The 22,009-nt window shown below is 44.2% G+C and overlaps 1 protein-coding gene and 1 pseudogene across 3 annotated transcripts in view; one reads left to right on the top strand and one right to left on the bottom strand.

The window, feature by feature from the left end:
* The window catches only part of EGFLAM (EGF like, fibronectin type III and laminin G domains), a 188,287-nt gene that overhangs the window by 61,525 nt on the left and 104,753 nt on the right, over positions 1-22,009 (top strand). For all 3 annotated transcript variants that reach the window (XM_073890971.1, XM_025866656.2, XM_073890972.1), the window contains exons 2-6: positions 6,946-7,055; positions 8,130-8,213; positions 10,229-10,255; positions 18,108-18,225; positions 19,501-19,636. In XM_073890971.1, the coding sequence (XP_073747072.1) occupies positions 6,946-7,055; positions 8,130-8,213; positions 10,229-10,255; positions 18,108-18,225; positions 19,501-19,636 (475 nt within the window). The remainder of the gene's footprint in view (positions 1-6,945; positions 7,056-8,129; positions 8,214-10,228; positions 10,256-18,107; positions 18,226-19,500; positions 19,637-22,009) is intronic.
* LOC112820554 (U4 spliceosomal RNA) lies at positions 16,494-16,559 on the bottom strand (annotated as a pseudogene).

The following is a 22,009-nucleotide window of genomic DNA, read 5'->3' as shown; positions in this document are numbered from 1 at the left end:
GTTCTCATTGATCGGTAAACTTGGTCTTGGCTGGCTGTTTGTGCTGATCTTCTGGGGGAGGGGCCTGTTGCTGTGGTTCCCAAATGTCTTTGCCGGAGGCGGAATTGCCCTGCCCTTGCCAATCTGGGCTAAGTAATCTGCTCCGGTTTGCTCTCAGGAGCTTTTGTTCCCTGCAAGCTCTCGGTACAGCTTTGGAGGATGAGAGTGAAAATGGCGGCCTCCCAATCTCTGCCCCTGAGGAGCTGAGAACTCAGGGCCCCGCTCCTCAGTGTGCTGCAGAGATAAGCAGTCACTCCCGTGTCCCCGGTCTCTGGTCGCACTCCGTACTCACCCGGCCTGTGACTGAGTGTTTCTATCTCTGGCACCCGACCCCGTGTGGAGTCTCCAGCAGATCCCTGCGGTGCGCTCCCGCGCCGCTCCTCCCCCGGGGAGGAAGGGGAGTCTCCCCGGACCTGCTGCTTGTTGGGTCCCTGCTGGAGGAGCAGTGGCCCGACTGGGCCGCGGATCACGGTTTATGGCAACCCTGAGCTGAGACCCCGTGCCTCAGCTCCATCTCTCCAGCCGGCTTCCCCGCTCCGATACCTGGGAGCTCTGTTGCACTCAGGTACCCCCGGTCTTTCTGTGAACCCGAGGGTCCTGAGACCACACTGTCCTGTGAGGGTTCCAACCCCCACTTAGCCACTGGAGTGACGTCCCTCAGCGGAGCAGACTTCTTAAGAGTTGTAATTTTGTGCTCCGCGGCTCTAGCACTTGCCAGAAGCGGCGGACAGAGGCCCTCTCCCCTGCAGTCTGTCCTCTGAATATCGCCTCGGATTCACTTCTCCACACGTCCTACCTTCCAGAAAGTGGTCGCTGTTCTGTTCAGAGAGTTATTGCTATTCTTTTCTTCAATCTCCTCTTGAGTTCGTAGGTGTTCAGAATGGTTCTATCCTTATCTAGCTGAATTCCTGGGACCAGACGAAATCTAGGTCTCCTACTTCTCCGCCATCTTGCTCCTCCCCTATAATTGTATTTTTAATATTTTGAGGAATGTCCATACTCTTTTCCACAGTGGCTGCACCACCAGATTGCATTCCCACCAACAGTTCACAAGGATTTCTTTATCTCCACATCCTCACCAACACTTGTTTCTTGTGCGTATGATTTTAGCCATCCTGAGTTTGAGATGATGTCTCATTGTAGTTTTGATTTGCATTTCCCTGATGATGAGTAATGTTGAGCATCTTTTCATGTGTCTGTTGGCCACCTGGATGTCTTCTTTGGAGAAATGTCTGTTCATGTCTTCTGCCTGTTTTTAAATTGGTTAAGTTGTTGTATATGTTCTTTATATATTTTGGATAGTAACCCTTTATCAGATATGTCATTTGCGATATCTTTTCCCTTTCAGTAGGTTGCCTTTTGGTTTTATTGATTGTTTCCTTTGTTGTACGGTAGCTTTTTATTTTGATGTAGTCCCAATAGTTTATTTTTGCTTTTGTTTCCCTTGCCTCAGGAGATAGAAAAATGTTGCAATGACCAATGTCAGAGAAATTACTGCCTGTGCTCTTTTGTAGGATTTTTATGGTTTCATGTCTCATATTTGGGTTCTTAATCCATTTTGAGTTTATTTTTGTGTATGGTATAAGAAAGTGGATCAGTTTCATTCTTTTGCATGTAGCTGTCCAGTTTTGTTGAAGAGACTTTTTCCCATTGCCTATTCTTGCCTCCTTTGTTGAAGACTAGTTGACCATGTGATTTGAGTTTATTTCTGGGCTCTATTCTATTCTGTTCATCTATGTGTCTAGTATTATATCTTGAAATCTGGGATTGTAATACCTCCAATTTGTTCTTCTTTTTCAAGATTACTTTGGCTATTCAGGGTCTTTCTGGTTCCAAACAAATTTTAGGATAATTTGTTCTAGTTCTGTGAAAAATGCTTTGGTATTTTGAATGAGATTGCATTAAATCTGTAGATTGAGGGACGCCTGGGTGGCTCAGTCAGTTAAGCGTCTGCCTTCAGCTCAGTGTCCTGGGATTGAGTCCTGCATTGGGCTTCTTCCTGGGCAGGGAGCCTGCTGCTCGCCCTGCTTGTATTCTTTCTCTTGACAAATAAATAAATAAAATCTTAGAAAAAATATCTATAAATTGCTTTGGGTAGTATGGACATTTTAATAATATTTGTTCTCCCAATCCATGAACATGGAAGATCTTTCCATTTGTTTGTATTGTCTTCAGTTTTTTGCATCAAAGTTTTATAGTTTTCAGAGTACAGGTCTTTCACCTCCTTGGTTAAGTTTATTCCCAGGTATTTTATTATTTCCGGTGCAATTGTAAATGGGGTTGTTTTCTTAATTTCTCTTTCTGCTACTTCATTTTTTGTGTATAGAAACATAATGGATTTCTGTGTATTGATTTTGTATCCTGCGACCTTACTGAATTCAGTTATCAGTTCTAGCAGTTTTTTGGTGGAGTCTTTAGGGTTTCCTATATATAGTATCATGCATGTCATCTGTAAATAATGAAAATTCTACTTCTTTCTTACCAATTTAGATGCCTTTTATTTCTTTTTCTCCTCTGATTGCTGTGGCTAGGACTTCCAGTACTATGTTGAATAAAAGTGGTGAGAGTGAACATTCTTGTTTTGTTCCTGATCTTAGGCAGAAAGCTCTCAGTTTTTCACCTTTGAGTATGATGTTAGTTGTGAGTTTTTCATAGATGGCCTTTATTATGTTGAGGTATGTTCTCTCTAGACCTAACTTTGTTGAGGATTTTTATCATGAATGGATGTAGTACTTTGTCAAATGCTTCAAATGCTTTTTTTGCAACTATTTTATTATTATTATTTTTAACGATTTTATTTATTTGACAGAAAGAGACACAGTGAGAGAGGGAACACAAGCAGGGGGAGTGGGAGAGGGAGAAGCAGGCTTCCCATGGAGCAGAGAGCCTGATGTGGAGCTCGATCCCAGGACCCTGGGATCATGACCTGAACTAAAGGCAGATGCTTAGCGACTGAGCCACCCAGGCACCCCTTTTTCTGCAACTATTGAAATAATCATATGGTTTTTATCCTTTCTCTTATTGATGTGATGTATTATGTTGATTGATTTGTGAATATCAAACTACTCTTGCATCCCAGGAATAAATCCCTCTTGATCGTGGTGAGTGAATTTTTATTGTATTGTTGGATTTGGTTCACTAATATTTTGTTGAAGATTTTTGTTTCTATGTTCATCAGAGATATTGGCCTATAGTTCTCTCTCTCTCTCTCTTTTTTTTTAATAGTTTCTTTATCTGGTTTTGGATTTCAGGGTAATTCTGGCTTTGTAGAACGAATTCGGAAGCTTTCTTTCTTCTTCTGTTCTTTGGAATAGTTTGAGAAAAATGCGTTATTAACTCTAATTTAATTATTTGGTAAAATTCACCTGTGAAGCTGTCTGGTCCTGGACTTCTGTTTCTTGGGAATTTTTTTGATTACTGATTCAGTTTTGTTGCTGGTAACCATCTGTTCAAAGTTTGCATTTCTTCCTGATTCAATTTTCGGAGGTTATATGTTTCTAGGAATTTATCTATTTCTTCTAGGTTGGCAATTTGTTGACATATAATTTTTTAATAAAATTCTCCTATAATCTTATGTATTTCTGCGGTGTCAATTGTTATTTCTTTTCTTTTTGTTTATTTGAGTCCTCTATATCTCTTTATCTCTCTCTCTTTTCTTTTTTTTCTGATGGGTCTGGCTAAAGGTTTATTAGTTTTGTTGATCTTTTCAAAGGACCAGCTTCTTGTTTCATTGATCTGTTCTATTCGTTTTGTTTTGTTTTAGTTTCTATTTCACTTATTTCTGTTTTAATCTTTATTATTTCCTTCCTTCTATTGGTTTTGACTTTTGCTTGTTCTTTTTCTAGCTCCTTTGGGTGTGAGGTTAGGTTGTTTACTTGAGATTTTTCTGGCTTCTTGAGGTAGGCCTGTATTGCTATAAACTTCCCTCTTAAAACAGCTTTTGCTGCATCTGAAAGATTTTGGACCATTGTGTTTTCATTTTCATTTGTCTCCATGTATTTTTTTATTTCCTCTTTGTTTTCTTGGTTAGCCTATTCATTGTTCAGTACCATGTTATTTAACTTCCACGTATTTGTGGTCTTTCATATTTTTTTCTTGTGGTTGATTTCTACTGTCAAGCTGTTGTGGTTGGAAAAGATGATGGTATGACTTCAGTCTTTCTGAATTTGTTGAGACTTGTTTCGTGGCCTAATGTGTAATCTATTCTGGAGATATTCCATGTGCACTTGAAAAGAATGTGTATTTCACTGTTTTAGGATAGATATATCCATAATTTTTAATAGGTATCCATCCTAGAAATACTCAGACACGTGAACAAAAAGGCACATACACAAATGTTCTCCTCAGCGTTATTTTTAACAGTGAAATTTTGGAAACAACCTAGATATCAATCAGTGGAGTAACAGTTAGTGTACATATGTGCTCTAAGTAGCAGAGTATTTGGCCTTCCCACCTCCCACAGCTCTTTTCCCTAGGATCTGATTCTCCTCTAAGGAGCCTTCAGTAGTATGGGATGAGATCGATAGAAGAACTCTTCCCAAGACTCCCTTCATCTGTCAGTTCCCAGTTTGGAAACCGGAAAAAACTGATCTTTCTTCTCTGACCCCTTGGTGGAGTCAAGAGGGAGTCACATTACATAAGTTTGGCTAACCAGATGGGACTTTAGATCTTGAACCAAAGCGGAGCCAGAGAGCAGTTGAAGACCAAATCCCTGAGTGACGGCAGCAGTGGCAGTGGTAGGCTTCTGTGGGCAGGGAGGGGCGGCAGCTGCCTCCTAGACTGGCACTTCTTGCCAAGTGACAGCATTGAGCCTCTACTACTTGGGCCACCAGAAAGGCCTTGGTTTCTGTTATTAAAAACATGGATGGGAGGCCTCAGCTGCAGTCTAATAAATTGACACATTAGACCTCTGTGAGTTGCAGACAAAGTAACCTAACTGATATGCTAGAGAATTCCACACAGTTGTTAAAAAGAAGGATCATCAGGCCATACTGGCAAGTGGGAAATCAAGTGGAAGAACATCAGCCACTCAAGCTCTTTCATTTATTAGTCTCTGTGCTCTGAACTGGACATACCCAGTTCCTGCCCTCATGGAGCACTATTTATTTATTTATTTATTTATGAAGATTTTATTATGTATTTGAGAGAGAGAGAGCATGCGAGAGAGCACAAGCAGGGGGAGCAGCAGAGGGAGCTGGAGAATCAGACTCCTCGCTGAGCAGGGAGCCCAATGCGGAACTCCATCCCAGGACCCTGGGGTCATGACCTGAGCTGAAGGGAAATGCTTAACCGACTGAGCCACCCAGGTGTCCCTCATGAAGCATTATTTAAATACGCAAAATAGTGGAAATAAATTAAGTGTCTAACAATAGTGGAACGAGAAATAGTGTAAATTGTGGCATGTGCATCACAGTCGTCCCCCACCTGTCTGGTTTCAATGTCAGCAGTTTCAGTCACCCACCGTCAACCAGTCTATAAGCAGATGATCCCTCTTCTGATGCATCATCGGAAGGTCAGTGTAGCCTAACTCTCCATCCCAGTGCTTCCATCAGTCGCCTCACTTCACTGCATTGTGTAGGCATTTTATCATCCCACATTATCACAAGAAGAAGGGTGAGTACGGTACAATAAGGTATTTTGAGAGAGACCACAGTCACATAACTTTTCCTGTAGTAGGTTATTGTAATTATTCTATTTTATTATTAGTTGTTGTTAACTTCTTACTGTGCCTAATTAATAAACTATCATAGGTATATATTTATAGGAAAAAACATAGTATATATAGGGTTCAGTACTATCTGTGGTTTCAGGCATCCACTGGGGGTCTTGGAAAGTATTCTGCGCAGGTAAGGGGGTATTGCTGTATGTAGAAGAACTAACAGCCATTAAAAATAATTAATTTGATTGATAAATATATACTGTCACTATATGTACAGAGTGAAAATAAGGTTTAAAATTATGACTATATATGTATACATATTTATTCTATATAATGAGCACAATAAAGAAAAATAAAAATTATATATACATATATAAATATATATGTACATATGGTATGTGTATTTAGCTATATATCCATATCTATATTTACATATAGATGTCTTACAAAAAGTTGCATTAACCAAAAGGAGGTAGTGTATTCAAATGTTGACAGGACTCATTTCTAAATTTTGGCAATCTGCATATGTTATATTTATAAACATAAAATTTATTATTCATAACCATACGATTATTTAAGATAAGGATACAGTAAAACATTTGAAGTTTTCTTTTTTTTTAAAGATTTTATTTATTTGAGAGAGAGAGAATGAGAGAGAGAGAGAGAGAGCACATGAGAGGGGGGAGGGTCAGAGGGCGAAACGGACTCCCTGCTGAGCAGGGAGCCCGATGCGGGACTCGATCCCGGGACTCCAGGATCATGACCTGAGCCGAAGGCAGTCGCTTAACCAACTGAGCCACCCAGGCGCCCAACATTTGAAGTTTTCTAACCCCATTTTACACTTAACTATATTTTTGAGATGTTCTGTAATAAGTGAATTATGTAAACAGACATAGCTGTGTAACATACCTATAAAACATATGTATGTTACTAAGTAAAAAGAAAAAAAATTCATCATCTTCCTTTAATACATTCCAGGCTCCTAGAGTCAAGTCGGAAGTGCTTGGCATCCCTTTGCTGGCCCCCGAGGTGTTAGAAGTTTCAGAAGGGACTGAGGGACATACCATTGCCAGGTTGGGAGGGGGGAGAGCAGAGTTCTGGTGAAATCAGCTGATACAGGTGTGGCATGCCGGGGAGGTGTCTGATTTCTGTCCTGCGGCATCATCCTGTAGTAAGCTGTCCATCAATAAGTACACACAAGGTGGATGCACAGACCCTCTGACACAGTCTCTTTTGCTTTGGGGCAGGCAAGGTGGAGCCTCCTCTCGATATCATGCTCTTCTCGTTGAACTGCACAGCTTTCAGCATCCAGTGGAGAATGCCAAGGCATCCTAGGAGCCCCATCATTGGCTATACTGTGAGTACCTGGGCACAAGGATTTCTGTCATGGGTGTTATTGGGGTTACTATATGCCCTGCCTACCCTTTCTCCTCCCATATAGGGCTTCCTTATACCAACCCTCCCCTATTAATCACTGCCCCAGACTCTTTACATGAAACCAGAGCAAATGTTTCCTTTTTAAGGGTATTTGTAAGTGCCTGAAAGTCAGTTAGGGTCTATGGAGTCCTTACTCTGCTCAGGGATGGGAAAATATAAACCAAGTAGAAGATATGGTTCCTGCTATCCAGCTGCAGACAGTCAAGTTTGGAGGTTAAAGCAGAAACGTGGGAAGTAATAAGGAGTCACTGGGGAATGTTGTCAACAAGTACAAAATACTGTAAAATCTGAATTAAGGTAAAGACATGGATAGGCAAAGTGGGACAGGGAACAGAGAATGCATTCCTACCTATCAGAGGTTATAGATTGGACTGATTTCATTTCACCAACATGTTTTGTTTGGACAGGACTTTTAAAAATGAGTCAACTTTTAGGAGTTTGGAGATTTCAGATAAATATTTGGAGTTCTGAAAGCTCTGGGAATATCCAGAGAGGTGGTCACCCTGGGCCCATATTCCTACAGGGCACCAAGCCCACTGGAGCTGGGCTGCCCACTTTAGATGGGACAGAACCCCCCCGCTCCCTATAACACCCTGATCTGTAGCTCCCTCCTACCTCCCTTTCACCAAACATAGGCCCTCCTCCTATTGTCTTCTTAAGGCAGAGAAATGTGTTTCTGAACTCGTGTTACATCAGAAGTGGGATGATGGAAGATTACGGGGGAGAATAGCAGGGCCTGAGTCCAGCCCCCTCCCTCCCACTTCAATGACACACAGCTCCCTCCTGGCCCCTGCAGGCTCATGAGTGTGCGAGCCCAGCCGGGTGGGCGGGGGGGGGGGGAAGCTGATATTTGTTGTAGAACCGTGGTCAGGGAGGCGAGGCAGCGCACCTCGGAACCCACTGCGGTTGTGAGTGGAGCTCGAACCCCAGGCCCTTGATTTGCTAGAGAAGTACTGGCACTGCTCTCACCGTGGAATGCCTGCCTCTTTTCCAGGTCTTTTACTCCGAGGTTGGTGTGGATAAATCCCTGCAGGAGCGGTCACATCCTGTGCCACTCAGCCAGGACTCTGCGGCCCCAGTGAGTAGCTCCATCGAGGCAGCCCCCTCAAAGCACAGCTCTGGTTGGCATTGCAGCGATATTCAGAAGGATTTCTAATTGCGTGCGTGCATGTGTGTGCACACACAATAATCATGTGTGTATAGTCCTCTGGAATTTACACACATCTTTCATGCACATGCCCTCATCACACGCCTGGCCTCTGCATCTCCAGGATGGCAGGTGCATGCAGAAAGGGTTCTGGGTAAGCACTTCCATCCTGGACTCAACCCACCCCATGCATCCTGTGAGAAAATGGCCACCTTACAGCTGTTTCTCCCGCCTTGTTGTTTGTTTTTTTTAAAGCATGAAATGCTTTTAATCTCAGACTTTTGTACCAGCTGCCCTCATTTGTCCCAGGAGTCCTCAGCCCCAACCTCTATGGTTTACTTTATCCTTAAAGGGGAGATTGGCTTAGGCCACCTGGGAAGCCACTAGTTGAGGTTCCATGTCACCTCAGCACTGGAACTTTCAACAAGCACCTGGACCCCACCAAGGAGCCAGCAGTGTCTTTGGCCACCAGCCTTTAGCACGGTCCAGGCAGCGAGGGCACAGTGCTAGTGACAGGTGTCTTGGAGTCTGGGCAGTGCCTCTGGAATTGAGAGCCTGCCCTGAACACTGGCATCTCTGGGGAGGGCACTGCAATGCAAAGGTGAAGCACTGGGCCAGGAGGGAAATAGGCACCCTGGGCTTCCAGACATCCTTCCTGCACTTACAGGTTGGGTAACGTTGGCCAGAGTCACCTCATCTGGCTAAGCCTTACCTTTCTCCCATGAGAGGGGTATAATAATTACGCTGTGGTGAGTTCCAAATAAAATGGCGTATGTAAAAGCCTTTGGTTTTTTAAAACATAAAGAAGCCAGATAGATGTTAGTGATCATTCCTGATGATCTTTGCCTTTATGTTAAATATATTCTGTCTGTTAATTAATCCAGGCATTAGAGTACGCTATCAAATTATACCTTGCTCAATTTCAACAAACTTTCGTAGTTGCTGCTATACGCCCAGCATAGGATAACACAGCGTCCCTATTCTCAGGCAGCTTTCAGTCTTACTGGGAAATTCCCATTCTCGCTGATAAACAATTGGAAAGCAATGTAAGATCAGATGTCATTAACATGCTGCTTAACAGACTGAAGTTTCACAAGTGGTCCAACTAGGGGCTGAGAATTGAAGCAGGGGCAGTTTCTGGAAAGGCAGAGGGGAGGGAGGAGCACTGAAATCAAAAGGAATGGTGTGAACCAACTGGACAAGCATGCATGTGTGTGTGCGTGCCCGTGTGCTCGTGTGTTCTGGGGGGGAGGTGGGGGGAGGTGCAGAATATCCAGAATGGAGAGAGGAGATCATGCGTGAGTCAGGAAGAGGGGAGGGGTCTGGCAAACAGAGTGGGTTCTGGACTTGCATTCAGCGTGCTGTATTACAACAAGCTAACCTTACTGGACCTCAGTTCCCTTGTGGACAGAACAGGGATCCAAATAGTATCTATATCATAGGTAGCATATCTGGGGTTTCCAAACTGTGTGCCAGGGTGCTCTGGGGCTGTACAGCAAACTCACAGGGGCGCTGCGGAAGGTTGCAGCTTTTCAAGAGAAAGAGCGACATCTGTGTGAACTACCACCACCAGGTTGTTTGGGTATAACTGTGGATAAACAGAACGCTTACTCAGGCATTTCTTTGGCCTTAGAGGTGCTGTAGAAATATTCCTGAGACGGCAAAGTTGCCATGAGCAGAGAAAGTTTGGGAACCTCTAGGCTGTGTCGTATCAGCCTATAGCATAAGGACACTGTGATCACTAAATGGGGTCATGGCCGTGGAGCCCTCAGCCCCACAGCTGGCTGAACAAGAACTGAGCGAGCGGTCAAGAGAATTCAGATGGAAGCTGTGTGTTTGCTGCCTGTGGCTCTCTGTAGAAGCAGGGCTACTCTATGGGTTTATTTGCAACCTGTAAGTTTTCCTTTCCTTTCATGTTGTTTTGTTTTGTTTTTTCTCCTCTGCAGAAACAGTCTGATCATCGGGTGATGTTTGTAAGTATGCTTCAGAAAAGTTAAACCCTTGCCCCAACCCAGGATTCAGGGGGTCTCTTTTCATCAAAATGTTGATTTTCCCACATCTTGCTCATACTGATTAAGGCCCCAGGGAGAGTGCTTAGTTCTGGTGTAAGCAGGGACTGGGGAGCATACCAGGTGAATTTTTAATCATTTAGAAAGAAGTTGCTTTTATTCTCCTCTGTGCTGCTTCATCTCACACGGCAGAGTAAGGTTAAGAGGAACATTTTTAAAGGTTGAAGTAATTTAAGCTCTGTTCCAAAACTAGGTGAAAAAGACTGGAAAGGAGAGAAGAGATTTAAACGAGTGAGCACTGCTGGGGGGGGGGGTCCCCTCCCCTGCCTTCCTTCCCCTTCCCTCACTTCCTCTAAGGATTTCAGTTCTTCCTAATAAGCCAGGACCGGGTCACCTCAAACTGCTTAACTTGCTGGATTGAATGCCAAACAGAAGATCGGGTTGTATCCTTTGATGATCTGCCTGTATGGAGGCTTCTGATTTGATTAACATTTGGCACTTACCTTTTTAGAAGAACAACCTGCAAGTTTCAACCTGGAAAAATAAGTAGTAATACAAAGCAATTTGGTCATTTTTTTAGAGTTGGAAATAGAAGTGAGTGTTTAAACTGGTGGGCTCCACGCTTTCTGATCATTCATATCATCAGTAAAAAATATTTGAACACACACACACACACGTGTGTGTGTGTATTTATGAATTATACACATGCTACTCTACTAGTATATTATGTACATTAGAAAGTTCCACAGAATTTTCAAGGAGGAGATAAGACAGAAATAGAAAGTTCTTTTCTTCTGGCATCTCAGAAGATTGTCTTGCTCACCTAGGGGGATGATGTACCATCATCCTGCTTTGGAGTCCACTGATCTGGTTGACCCAGAACAGTGATTGCACTTGGGTCTTATCCAAGGTTAGAGAGAGAAGATGTAGGCAGGAATCATGAGACTTGAATGGAGTCCCAGCTCTGTCATCACAGCAAGGGTGGGCAAGGTTACTGAACCCCTTTGAATCTCTCTTTGACAGTAAAATGAAGGGGTGACCTAGTAATGGTTCCCAGCTGGGGGTTCCTTTGTTCCCTCTGCAGCATATGGACAGAAGTGTGGATGTTTTCGTGGACAAACTTCAGGGATGATGTTTTCCCTGCAGTACACAAGACAGACCCATACAAGGAAGATTTGTACAGCCCCAAAGTCAATGCTGCCCTTCCTGTGAAACTCTGGAAGATACTTTCTAGCTTTTTGTGACCACGCAGGGAATAGAATCTCCCCAACTCCTCCCTCCACTCTGGCCTACATAACCTTCCTCAGGGCCATTGAAAGAAGGATGTTTGGAAGATAGCACTTTTCTGTTTCTCTGGTGCCTTCCATGTAATGATGCTAGATATTCACAACTAAGGTCCAGCCTCCACTTGTAGAGTCAACTGTGAAGTTGAATCCAAGGTTATTAACTATCAACAAGGTCATTGTAGAGCAATTGCAGAATTTTGGTGTTGAAACTTTGGCACAGAGAAGTGAAGTGTCATCTCCAAGATCGCAAAGCTATTTGGCAGCAGAACCTGGGTCTCCTGGTTCCTGGTCCAGTGCTCTCCCGCTTCATGCTTTCTCTCAGCTCTGCTCACTGGATGCCCTTACGGTATAGTAGCTCCCTGTCTGGATTAGCAAACAAGACGACCTCTAGCTTCATTTCTGGAAACAAATGACCTGGGTTTCCAGCAGGAGGAGAAAAAGGGGGTGAAGGTGGAATCTGAAATCAGGGTCAGAGATGTAAGTTCAGAGTCATTCAACATGGCTTTATCATTGTAAAGAGGTATTCAGTTAAGAGCAGTCCCATCTTTTTAGGGGCTCCTTGTACATAGCTATCCAGATTGCTTTTGTACATTGGGTCATTAAGATAAAAGTCTAACAGTCCAAAATGCCAAGATAATAGTGATTCTAACAAAATGTGCATTCATGTTTCTTTCAGGATTATAACCTGTCTGGTTACAACCAGTTTTGGTGGCTTCTGTTTGTCAGAGACCTGGAATCCTTCTATCTCTTTGCTCTGCCAATTCTTCTGGTCCTCCTTCCCATGGCCCAAATTGGCTCACTGCCACATCCACATTCTAGCCAATAGATGAGGAAAAGAGGGAAGGGAACACAGCCCTTCCTACTAAGGGATAACCCAGAAATTGCCCTCAGCATTTTAACTCAAATTCTATTGGACAGACTTCAGCCACATGGCCGCAGCTGGATGCAAGGAATGCTGGGAAATGTAGTCTTTGAGTGGTGATGGCCCAACTAATATACAGGGGTTCTATTATAAGAAAGGAGGGAATGGATATGAGGAGATGATCCGTCATCCCTGTCACAGACTTTGTGAATGGAGGGAATGGGACTGGTACAGTAGTTGTGGAAACGGTAGTTGGACATCTGAAAAAGAGGGTGCTAGCCTGAAAATTTGATATGCTGTGTTTGAGAGTTGGACAATTGGAAACATTAGGTTATGGTGTGTCTTATGAGGGAAACCAGACCCATTGTTGTCGTTACTTACGTGGTTGAGCTTTCTTCCTGGACTTGGTGAACTAACTAGGCTTGCTTTTCTCTGATCACATGAAAACCACTAGGGGTATTGGGAAGACAAAGGGGGCAGCTTTTGGGGTTTTGCATTTTAGAAAAGGCTAGACAAACACAAAGCAGGGTTATTTTGCAGCAAAGTATCCAGCTTTACCCCCTCATCCCCCCCAAAAAGGTATGGGAAGGGCCCCATGGAGACTGCTGAATTCACTCTGGACTGTACTCCAAGAAAACAATTTCTCTCACTGTTTCTCACTCTCTTGTGTGGAAATAAAAGCCAAGAGAGATAAGCATTTTGACTTGTTCTCAAACTTCCACCAGGCAACAAGACAAAACGCTTAGTTTTTTAATTTCAAGGAGAGCATATACAGTATCTTATGTAGCTTGATGCAAGTAATTATAAAACACTTAAAGATGGAAATAGAAAGATCTGTGGAATTGTGTGGTATTTTAATAAAGAATCCAAGGGTTATCCCTAGTCACAATATAGGAGAGATTCCATTTGGGAGGATTGATGTCAGAGGAAGAAGTGATAGTTAAATCATTGAGTCCAGCTCCTGTTTCCATGGCCCCAGCTACCCAGTGCCCTTGACCCTCCCTCCCTTATGCCACCTAACTAGCTGGTTAAAACAGGAAAAAAACTGGGAATAGTTGGCTTCTGGGAGGGCCACTTTCTACCTGTCTACATATCAGAATACACCTGGGCTCAAGGTAGTGCTAATCTTCCATATCTAATAAAGAGTTTGCTTTTTAACCTACATAAGCAACTTCGGCAAGTCTAATGTCTCTTGGCTTTCAGTGATAACTTTTTTTTAATGGCCCGCACTTTCCAGTCCTTTTCAGGTTTTCAGTGATAACTTTAAAATTTTCCGTACATAAACTTCCATGTTTATAAATAAAATAACAATCTGGTCTTTGGTGTTTATGATAAGTATTTTTTATTGATTTAAATATTATTTAATATTTTTTGTACATGTATTATCAAATTAGAACTTGGGCCTTGGAGTCAAACAAAACAGAGTTCAAATCCCCATTTTGCCACTTAATAAATTTATGTTCTTGAGCAAATCATTAACTTTTCAGGGATTCTATTTTCTCCTCTGTAAATGAAAGTAAGAGTGAGATCTACCTTATAGGACTGAAGAAAGAATTAAATCAGGCTCTGTGTTCCTGGAACAGAGAAAACACACAATACATGGTAATAGTAGCTGTATTTGGTATTGGCTCAGAGCTAATACCTATAATAATCTATAACCATACAGCTCCTCCCATATATCCTCCAGCATAAGGACTTCCAGGGGGAAGAGATCCTAAAGCGGAAGTCTGTGAGGCATTGGTTTGAAAGTGTATCTGTTCTCCTGGGAAGAGCCTGGGCATGACTGATGAGAGAGAAGTGAGAAGCTTTATATCCACCTGCTACCTCCAGTCTCTTAATCTCCAACCTGACATGGAACCAGGGGACAGATAGTGGAACTGGGATGCGCAGATGCAGGGAGTTAGGACCAGAAGGGGGCTTGGAGTGAGGTCCATATGTTCAGCCAAGACCCCTCGTGCAGCTGCATAGAGGATGGAGTGGGGCAGAGAGGAGAGGAGAGGTTATTGGAGACAGACACCCCCAGGGAGGCTGTAGAAATGGCCCAGGTAAGGAATCAGAGGAAGTGGAGGAAGGAAGCTGGTCTGAAAGGCACGTGGAGGTGGCTGGAGGGAGGTGGGTAAGAGAAAGTCAGCCTGTCTCTGGAGTTGCCAACTCCAGGGCCTGGGACAGGCGTACTGATGCTGTTAATCAAGATGGAGGAGTCAGTCGTAGAAGCTGGTTCTTGATGAGGTAATTTGCTTATGTGGGACACCTTGATTTGATTTCTTTCTTTCACTCATTCACTTTCCTTCCTTCATTTATTCATTCATCAAAAAAAGCATGGCTTAAGCATTTGCTACCTGTCTCTCCTAAGCTTTAGGTTGCCAGAGGAATAAGAACTTGCTCCTGCCCTCAAGTGGGTGGGGAGAAGGTGACAAATAAACAGACACTTACAATCTAAGGTGAGTGGTGCTAAGATGGAGGTACACCAAAGACGCCAGGGAAGCATAGAGGAGGGGTGCGTAACCAGACTGGAGGCTGGGGGTCAGAGAAATGAGGTAATGTCTCAGCTGGACTGAGTCATGAAGGATGAGAAGGGGTGAGCCAGGCAAGAGTGGGGAGAAGGGCATTTCACGTAGAAGGAGCAGCAGGTTCAAAGGCCCAGAGGCAAGGAATTGAATGGCACAAATTTGAGCCCTGCCAGGTTCTTAGGTATGACTGGAATGTAGAATGTAAGAAAAGGGGGTGACATGAGATGATGCTGGAAGGATAAACAGGGGGACACAACTATGCCATTCTAAGGGGATTTTAAAATGGGAAGTGCCGTGCTCAGATTTGAGGTGTGGGAAGATAACTCTAGCAGGTGGAGTCTACACTGGTGGTGTAGGCAGCATGGGTGACAGGGAGAGTCAGAACCCACTGTCATAATTATGAGGACTTGGACTTAAGTCTATGAGGATGAGATGACTTAAACAGATTCAAGTGATGTGAACGAGTCCCGGTGACAGTATTTGTAACTGGCTGAATGGTGGTTAGAGAGGAGACGTGAACACAGAAAGTGTCAAGAATTTGTGGTGTGGGTAATGAGAGAGCAAATTCAAGAGGAGAAGCAATTTCTTACTTGTTTTTGGTAGCAGGAAGAGAAATGATTAGTTGAGCTTTGGTTATGTTGAACCTTAGTGGCTTGGTAGTTATTGGGTAAAGATGTTCTAGAGGCAGTTGCAAACCCACGTCTGGACATCAAGAGGTGGGTCAGAGCTGAAAGGCAGATTTGGGAGGGTCAAGCGAAGGTGGTGCTCGAAGCTAAGGAAGTAGTAGATGAGCTTACCCAGGCAAGACAGAATGAAAGGGAAGATGACAAGGGATGACTCCTTGGGAAAAACCAACACCTATGGGGCAAGCAGAGAATGGGGAGTGGGTGGAGGATATTGAGAAGGAGCAATGAGAGAAGTAGAAGGAGATCAAGGAGGAGGAGAGTCATGGATTCCAAGGGAACCAAGAAATTTCAGAAGCAAGTCTAGGTAACAGTATTGAAAGGTACAATAAGTCAAGTATGGAGAATCATCCCCATTGGATTTATTACAAAATTGTGTGGTGACCTCGCTTGGTAAGAACATCTCAGTAGGTTTGCAGTGCAGAGAGGCCTGGTGAGGGATGAATAAGAGGTGAGGAAGGGGCAGTTGGGGGGCTCAGTCGGTTAAGCATCTGCCTTCAGCTCAGGTCAGGATCTCAGGGTCCTGGGATCAAGCCCCACATCAGGCTCCTAGCTCAGCAGGGAGCCTACTTCTCCCTCTGCCGCTCCCCCTGCTTCTGCTTTCTCTGTCAAATAAATTAAAAAACAGAAACAAAAGAGTCTCTTATAGTTTGTTTCCCTCTCTCTTTAGAAAAAAAAAAAAAGAGGTGAGGAAGTGGAGGCAGCTCCTTTAAGAAAGTTGCCCCCGTGGAGAGGAGGTGGGCACATGTGTGCTGGGGAATAGTTGACCATTCTTGAGGTGGGAGAGACTTGAGCACAGTGAGTACTCACATAAGGACCGGGTAGGTAGGGGAGGGGATGGAGTCATAGGAGAAGGCGGGCTACAGTTAGCAATAATCGCGCCTCGGATAAACCTCATTGGCTACGATACCACCACTGCGCAAAGCTGAAGGCGCGCTACAGATGGAATGCAGAATGCAGGGGGTGAGCCGAGCCCTGGCCCCAGGGTTCATACACCTGGCTGCCCATTAGCCTCAGCCCAGAGCTTTACACTGACACCCGGGGCCCTGCCTTCCACGGATTCTGATTTAAGTAATCTGGAGTGGAGTTCAGGCACTGGTATTTTTTTTAGAGATTCTAATGTGCACTCAGGGTTAAGGACTCCTGTAGTAAGTATTTGATAACTCTTGGTTGAGCCCTTTTAAAAAGTTTTGTTGATCAGTGGGTGAATTCTCCTTAGCAATGGTGAATATTTGATCATCTGCAGAGAAGGTTTTGAAGAAGTACAAGACAGGATCCCTGCTCTCAAGGGGCTTACAGTCCCATAGGAGAAGTAGTAATACATACTTTGTAATATATAAAAGTCCTAAATTAGTGGTACAGCCATTGGTAGGGTAAGATCAGGTCTCGGTGGTCAGGAGTCACGGGGAAGGTTTGGGCCTCAGAGGAGTGGTGGAAGCTAGGTAAGCAGGGAAGAGGCGGGGCCTCACACAAGACAGTAATCATGACAGCCCATTTCTTGAGGGTATCCCCAGTCCCAACTACTTTACGCACATTATCCCAAATATTACAGCTATGCAAGATAGTTCTATATCATCTCCATTTTACAGAGGAAGAAACCAAGGCTCAGGGGATTTAATTTCAAGGCCACAGCTAGCAATAAGTGGCAGAATCAGGATTCAAGCCTATGACTAATTGATTCCAAAGCCTGTGTCCTTTCCACTGTAGTGTGCTGGAACCAGTGGAACCCAGACTCCCACTTACTAGTTAGCACTGTATAGCCCCAGGGGCATATTGCTTTTAACAAAGCCTGAAGTAGAGCAAGTCTTCTTCAGCTGGGGTCTTCTGGTCAGGGACCCTGTGCGGGTGAAGCTCATATACATTCTTCATCAATGTGGGGTTGCTAGACCAGCAGCAACACTTGGAAACTTCTTAGAAATGCAAATTCTCGGGCCCCTTCCCAAATGTACTGAATCAGCAACCCAGGGAGGCAGGCCCAGCAATTCAAGAAGCCCTCCTGGTGATTCTGATGCAGTTTAAAATTTGAGAACCAAAGTTTGAGTCCCTACTCTATTGGTACAACTCAAGACCTCAGTTTGCTGTTGTGGCTAGTCTCTGAGCATCTGTGACATGCAAATGGAGAGAAAAAAACTGGTGGATTCCAGCCCTGGAAAAGATTATTACCTAAATTTTAGCAGTCCAGTACTCTGATCAAGGAACTCAAATGTTAAAAGCAAAATCTGATAGGGTGACTGAGTCTCAGTTCTAGAACAGTGTATAGATGCCAATAAAGGGTAATTCTCTAGTTGTGGGAAATATGTGATGGTGTTTTCCTCTTTGCAAATTTTAAAACTTGGCCAATCCTAGAGAAAGCAAAATAATCTCTGTCCCCAGCGGTTTCACAGGGGCCTCGAGGTGCAACCCTTCTGGAAATTGTCTGGTTTGCTCGAAAAGAACTTCTGGTTATTGACACAATTCCTGTTTGGTCATTGACAGGAGGAAGTGATCGGAGATTTGAAACCAGGCACTGAATATCAAGTGAGCATAGCAGCTTACAGCCAGACTGGCAAAGGGCGGCTTAGCTCTCCTCGGCATGTTACCACTTTGCCTCAAGGTAAGATGGGTTCAGTTCATTAAGAGTAGGAAAGCAATGGGTGCTATTCATTCATCCCTTCATTCAGTATGTATGAGTGAGGACATACTATGTGCCAGGCACCATGCAAGGCTCTGGTGGTGAACCAAAACAGGCACAGCTTTTGTCCTCTCAGAACTTAGTGGGGTGGGTCAAGACATTACCTAGTTAAGGTGTAGTCATGGATTGTGGTAAATGCTATCTAGTGCTGTAAGAACATGTAAAGGGAGATCCCATGTAGGGGTGAGGTAAGAATTCCCTGGGCAGATGACTACTAAGTGAAGGTCTGACCAGTAAGTGGGAATCAGGAAGGGGAGGAAGGGGAGTGGGAGAGGATATTTTATAGGCAAAGGGAACCCAACAAAGGCTCATTGAGGTGACACTGTGATGGACACTGGGGGACAAAGGTGGCTCCATCATCATTGCTCACAAGCTCGTTGTGGAGGGAGAAGCAAATAGTAAGTGAGCAGCTCCAGGGCATCTGAGGTCTGTGCAGCAGGCTCTGGAGCACTCAGAAGGGAGCACTCCTCCATCCCAAGGCTCAGGGAAGGTTTTAAAAAGATCAGTATTTTTGGCCCGAAGTTTGAAAACTACATAGGATTCCTCTAGGAGAGAGAGCAAGAAAAATGTTTCTGGCATAAGCAATAGTATAAATAAAGGCTGGGAGATGTGATATGAAAATAGTAGCAGCAGTTTCCTTGGGGTGATAGGATCGTGGGTGACTCTTACATCTTTACACATGAGGGCATGAGGGCATATCCCAAACATCCTACCATTGGTATGCATTCTGATGGGTGGGGCAACACACACACACGCATACGCACAAGTGCAAACACACACACACACACACACACACACAAGAATTGGAACATGAGTGACAGTAATGCTATGCATTTCATTTTCCTCGCAGGTGTCAATTCTAACATGCAAACAGACGAAAGGTTACTAGGAGGTGGGAGTGTAGTTGAGGGTTTTAAAGGGTATACACCATTGTGTGTCCCAGGGCCAATGATGTCTTAATTTAGTTAGAGTTTCAGCCAGGGCATTGAGGGAAGGAGGGAAGACCAGCTCTCATTATCTCAAACCTTACATGGCAAATCCAGTTGTGATTATTTTTTTGTGTTTGTTTGGCTTGGATTTGGAGGCTATTCTGAATAGAGATGTTTTTAGCTGTAGGCAGCACATGTGCTTTTTACATATTAAACATCCCCAGCAACAAGACCACAGCCAACTCTAGGTGTTTGCTGTCCCGCCTAGATTCCTGCCTGCCTCCAACAGCGCCCCAGCAGCCGCACGTCACTGTGGTCTCTGATTCTGAGGTGGCCCTGTCTTGGAAACCTGGAAAGAGTGAAGGAAGCTCCCCCATTCAGTACTATTCTGTAGAATTCATCAGGTAAGTTTGTGTGTCACACTCAAAAGCCATATGTATCAACCTCAGGTATTCCAAGCATGACAGAATACTGCATGGAGTGTCATCTCCTCGGAATGTGTGTTTAAGAGATGACAAAGGCTTAAAGACCTATATTTGTACTCTGTCCCTGGGCCAGCACCTGTCTCCACACCTCTTCGGAGCCGGGTCATCTGGTAAACTTCATCTGGTAGACACTCACCTTACCTCTTCCTCATTTCCTCTACCATCAGGACTGTCCCAGGCTCTGAAAACTCCCGAGGCATCATTGCCAACAACCCTGCCCACATTTCAAGCTTGAAACTTGTCTCCCTGGCTTGGGAACATTATACTTGAAGTAAATATTTGATGGTGATTTTTCTTGAGCCAGGGGGGGAAACAAATATAAGTCATTGTTTCCTCCACATCCTTATTGCTGTGGGGCAGGTGTCTTGATTTTGTTTCTGCTTTTTTTCTCTCTCTACCTCTCCAGTTCTCATTATTCAGCTTATCAGAGGGTAGAAGAGGGATGAGGAATTCTGACAAAAGCTTACAGATAGGAAAACATGGATTCTCAATGCTACTATGTAATTATAAGCAAAAATACACAAACAAAACAAAACAAAAACAATGCACACATCCGCCCCACACACATTCACACACATACATGCACACACCAAGCAAAAGGAGTTCCCAATCTAAGGCCTCTCCTCTGAACTCCAGCTGCAGTTGGAATGAGAACCGGAGCACCAGGCTGATGCACGCGACGTCTGTGGAGTTAGCGTTCCCTCCATTAAAGATGGTGGCATTTGTCTAAGGCCTGCTGCTTCATGGATTCATAAAGAGACTAGTTCAGCACCCCATTCCTTAGGCTCTCTGAAGCTGGGACCAAATGATTCTGCCAGGATTTTGATTAGCCCTGCTCTGTGTCTTGACTTCCTTGCCTCCTCCTCCGTGGTCAAAAATAGATACATGTTTCTTCAGAGAAGTGCTACACTGAGTCCTTTTAATGCTTGAGGACAGGGCTCATTTCAGGCAGGACTTGTTGACTTGCAGGTGGCAGAAGGCTGGAAGATGAGGCAGTAATGTAGTGGCTCCTGGGACTCTCAAGTCCCAGGCAAATCTAGGTTCAGGGAAGAGCTCATCTGTGCCAAAGCAGCCATTTGTCTCTATCCATCTCTGTGCTCTGCTTTCCCCTTTATTGGCTACATTTTCAAGCAGGCTTTTCTGGTGTGGTGGCAAGATGGCCGCCGAAGACTTGCCATCTACTAGTGTAACTCCCCCCTGGAAAAGAGTGGATATTTCTCAGTGGACCCATTGGAGTCTCATTGTCCACTCTAATGGCCAGGCTTGGGTTCCTCATCTCTGAGCCAATCACTGTGGCCAGGAAAGAGGCTACACTAATTGATCAGGCATTTGTTCATATTCTGAGCTCTGGAACTAAGGCCTGGTGGTTTATTTACCCCTGAAGTACATGGATTGAGGGAGTTCAGAAGGGTTGGTTCATCCAAAGAAAATTGTGGTGCTATTAAAGAAAAAGGGAAGAACAGATGCTGGGAAAATGAGGGGGAATAAAGATGCTCACTGCAAAGCTCCAGACCGATGCTCATCATTGAGGTAATCTACAAACCCGCCACTGAACAAATTTGGTAGGCAAAGCTGGAGTGTGCCTGGGATAGAAAAGATTCTTATCCTGCTTCCAGTAGTAGTTAAACATGAAACACTGCAAGTCCTAAAACTTCAGCTTGCTCATCCCTAAAACTCCGTGTGAAACTTGACATTTCTAATGTACTTGTCTAGCACCAGCAAAGCAAAATGTAGTACTTTGCAATTTGGGGAAATGCAAAATTTATCATGGTAGCCCAGCAGACTATCTGTGTAACCCCCAGCAAAGATGATGGTTATCATTTATTTTTAATTTTGTGCTAAAACATGTATTTTGAAAACTGGTTTTAAGCCTGGCATATTGGCAAAAGTTAGAAATTGCAGTTTCTTAACCTGTGTGCACCACTGATTGTGGACGATGAAAGGGATTCATTGAGTTTAGAACCAGAAGAACTGGAAGAAAACTCTGCCGCCACCACCTGCTGGCCCTGGGCCCTGTGCGAGTCACTTCCTGTCCTGAAACCTCAGTGCCTCTCAGAGTTTGGGGTCCCCCCACAGGCTGGCCTGATACAAGGGCTTGAGTGCAAGTCGGTTATTTGATTTGGAAGCAGGAATGAGAAGGTGGGGAGAGGGAGACTGGGGAAGGAGGATGTATAACTGTGTCTCCAAAGTCACTTCTACAGGCACCAGGGTCTTCTACGGGGGTTTGACTTCACTGAGCTCTCCCTGAAGTATGCAGAATTCCTCTCAAATTTGCCTATCCAAAGGACAGGA

Source organism: Callorhinus ursinus, unplaced genomic scaffold (assembly GCF_003265705.2).
Source record: "Callorhinus ursinus isolate GAN/ISIS: 27379988/994484 unplaced genomic scaffold, GSC_fseal_2.0 scaffold3, whole genome shotgun sequence".
In the NCBI taxonomy this organism is placed as follows: domain Eukaryota; kingdom Metazoa; phylum Chordata; class Mammalia; order Carnivora; family Otariidae; genus Callorhinus; species Callorhinus ursinus.
This window is presented reverse-complemented; position numbering and strand designations above follow the sequence as displayed.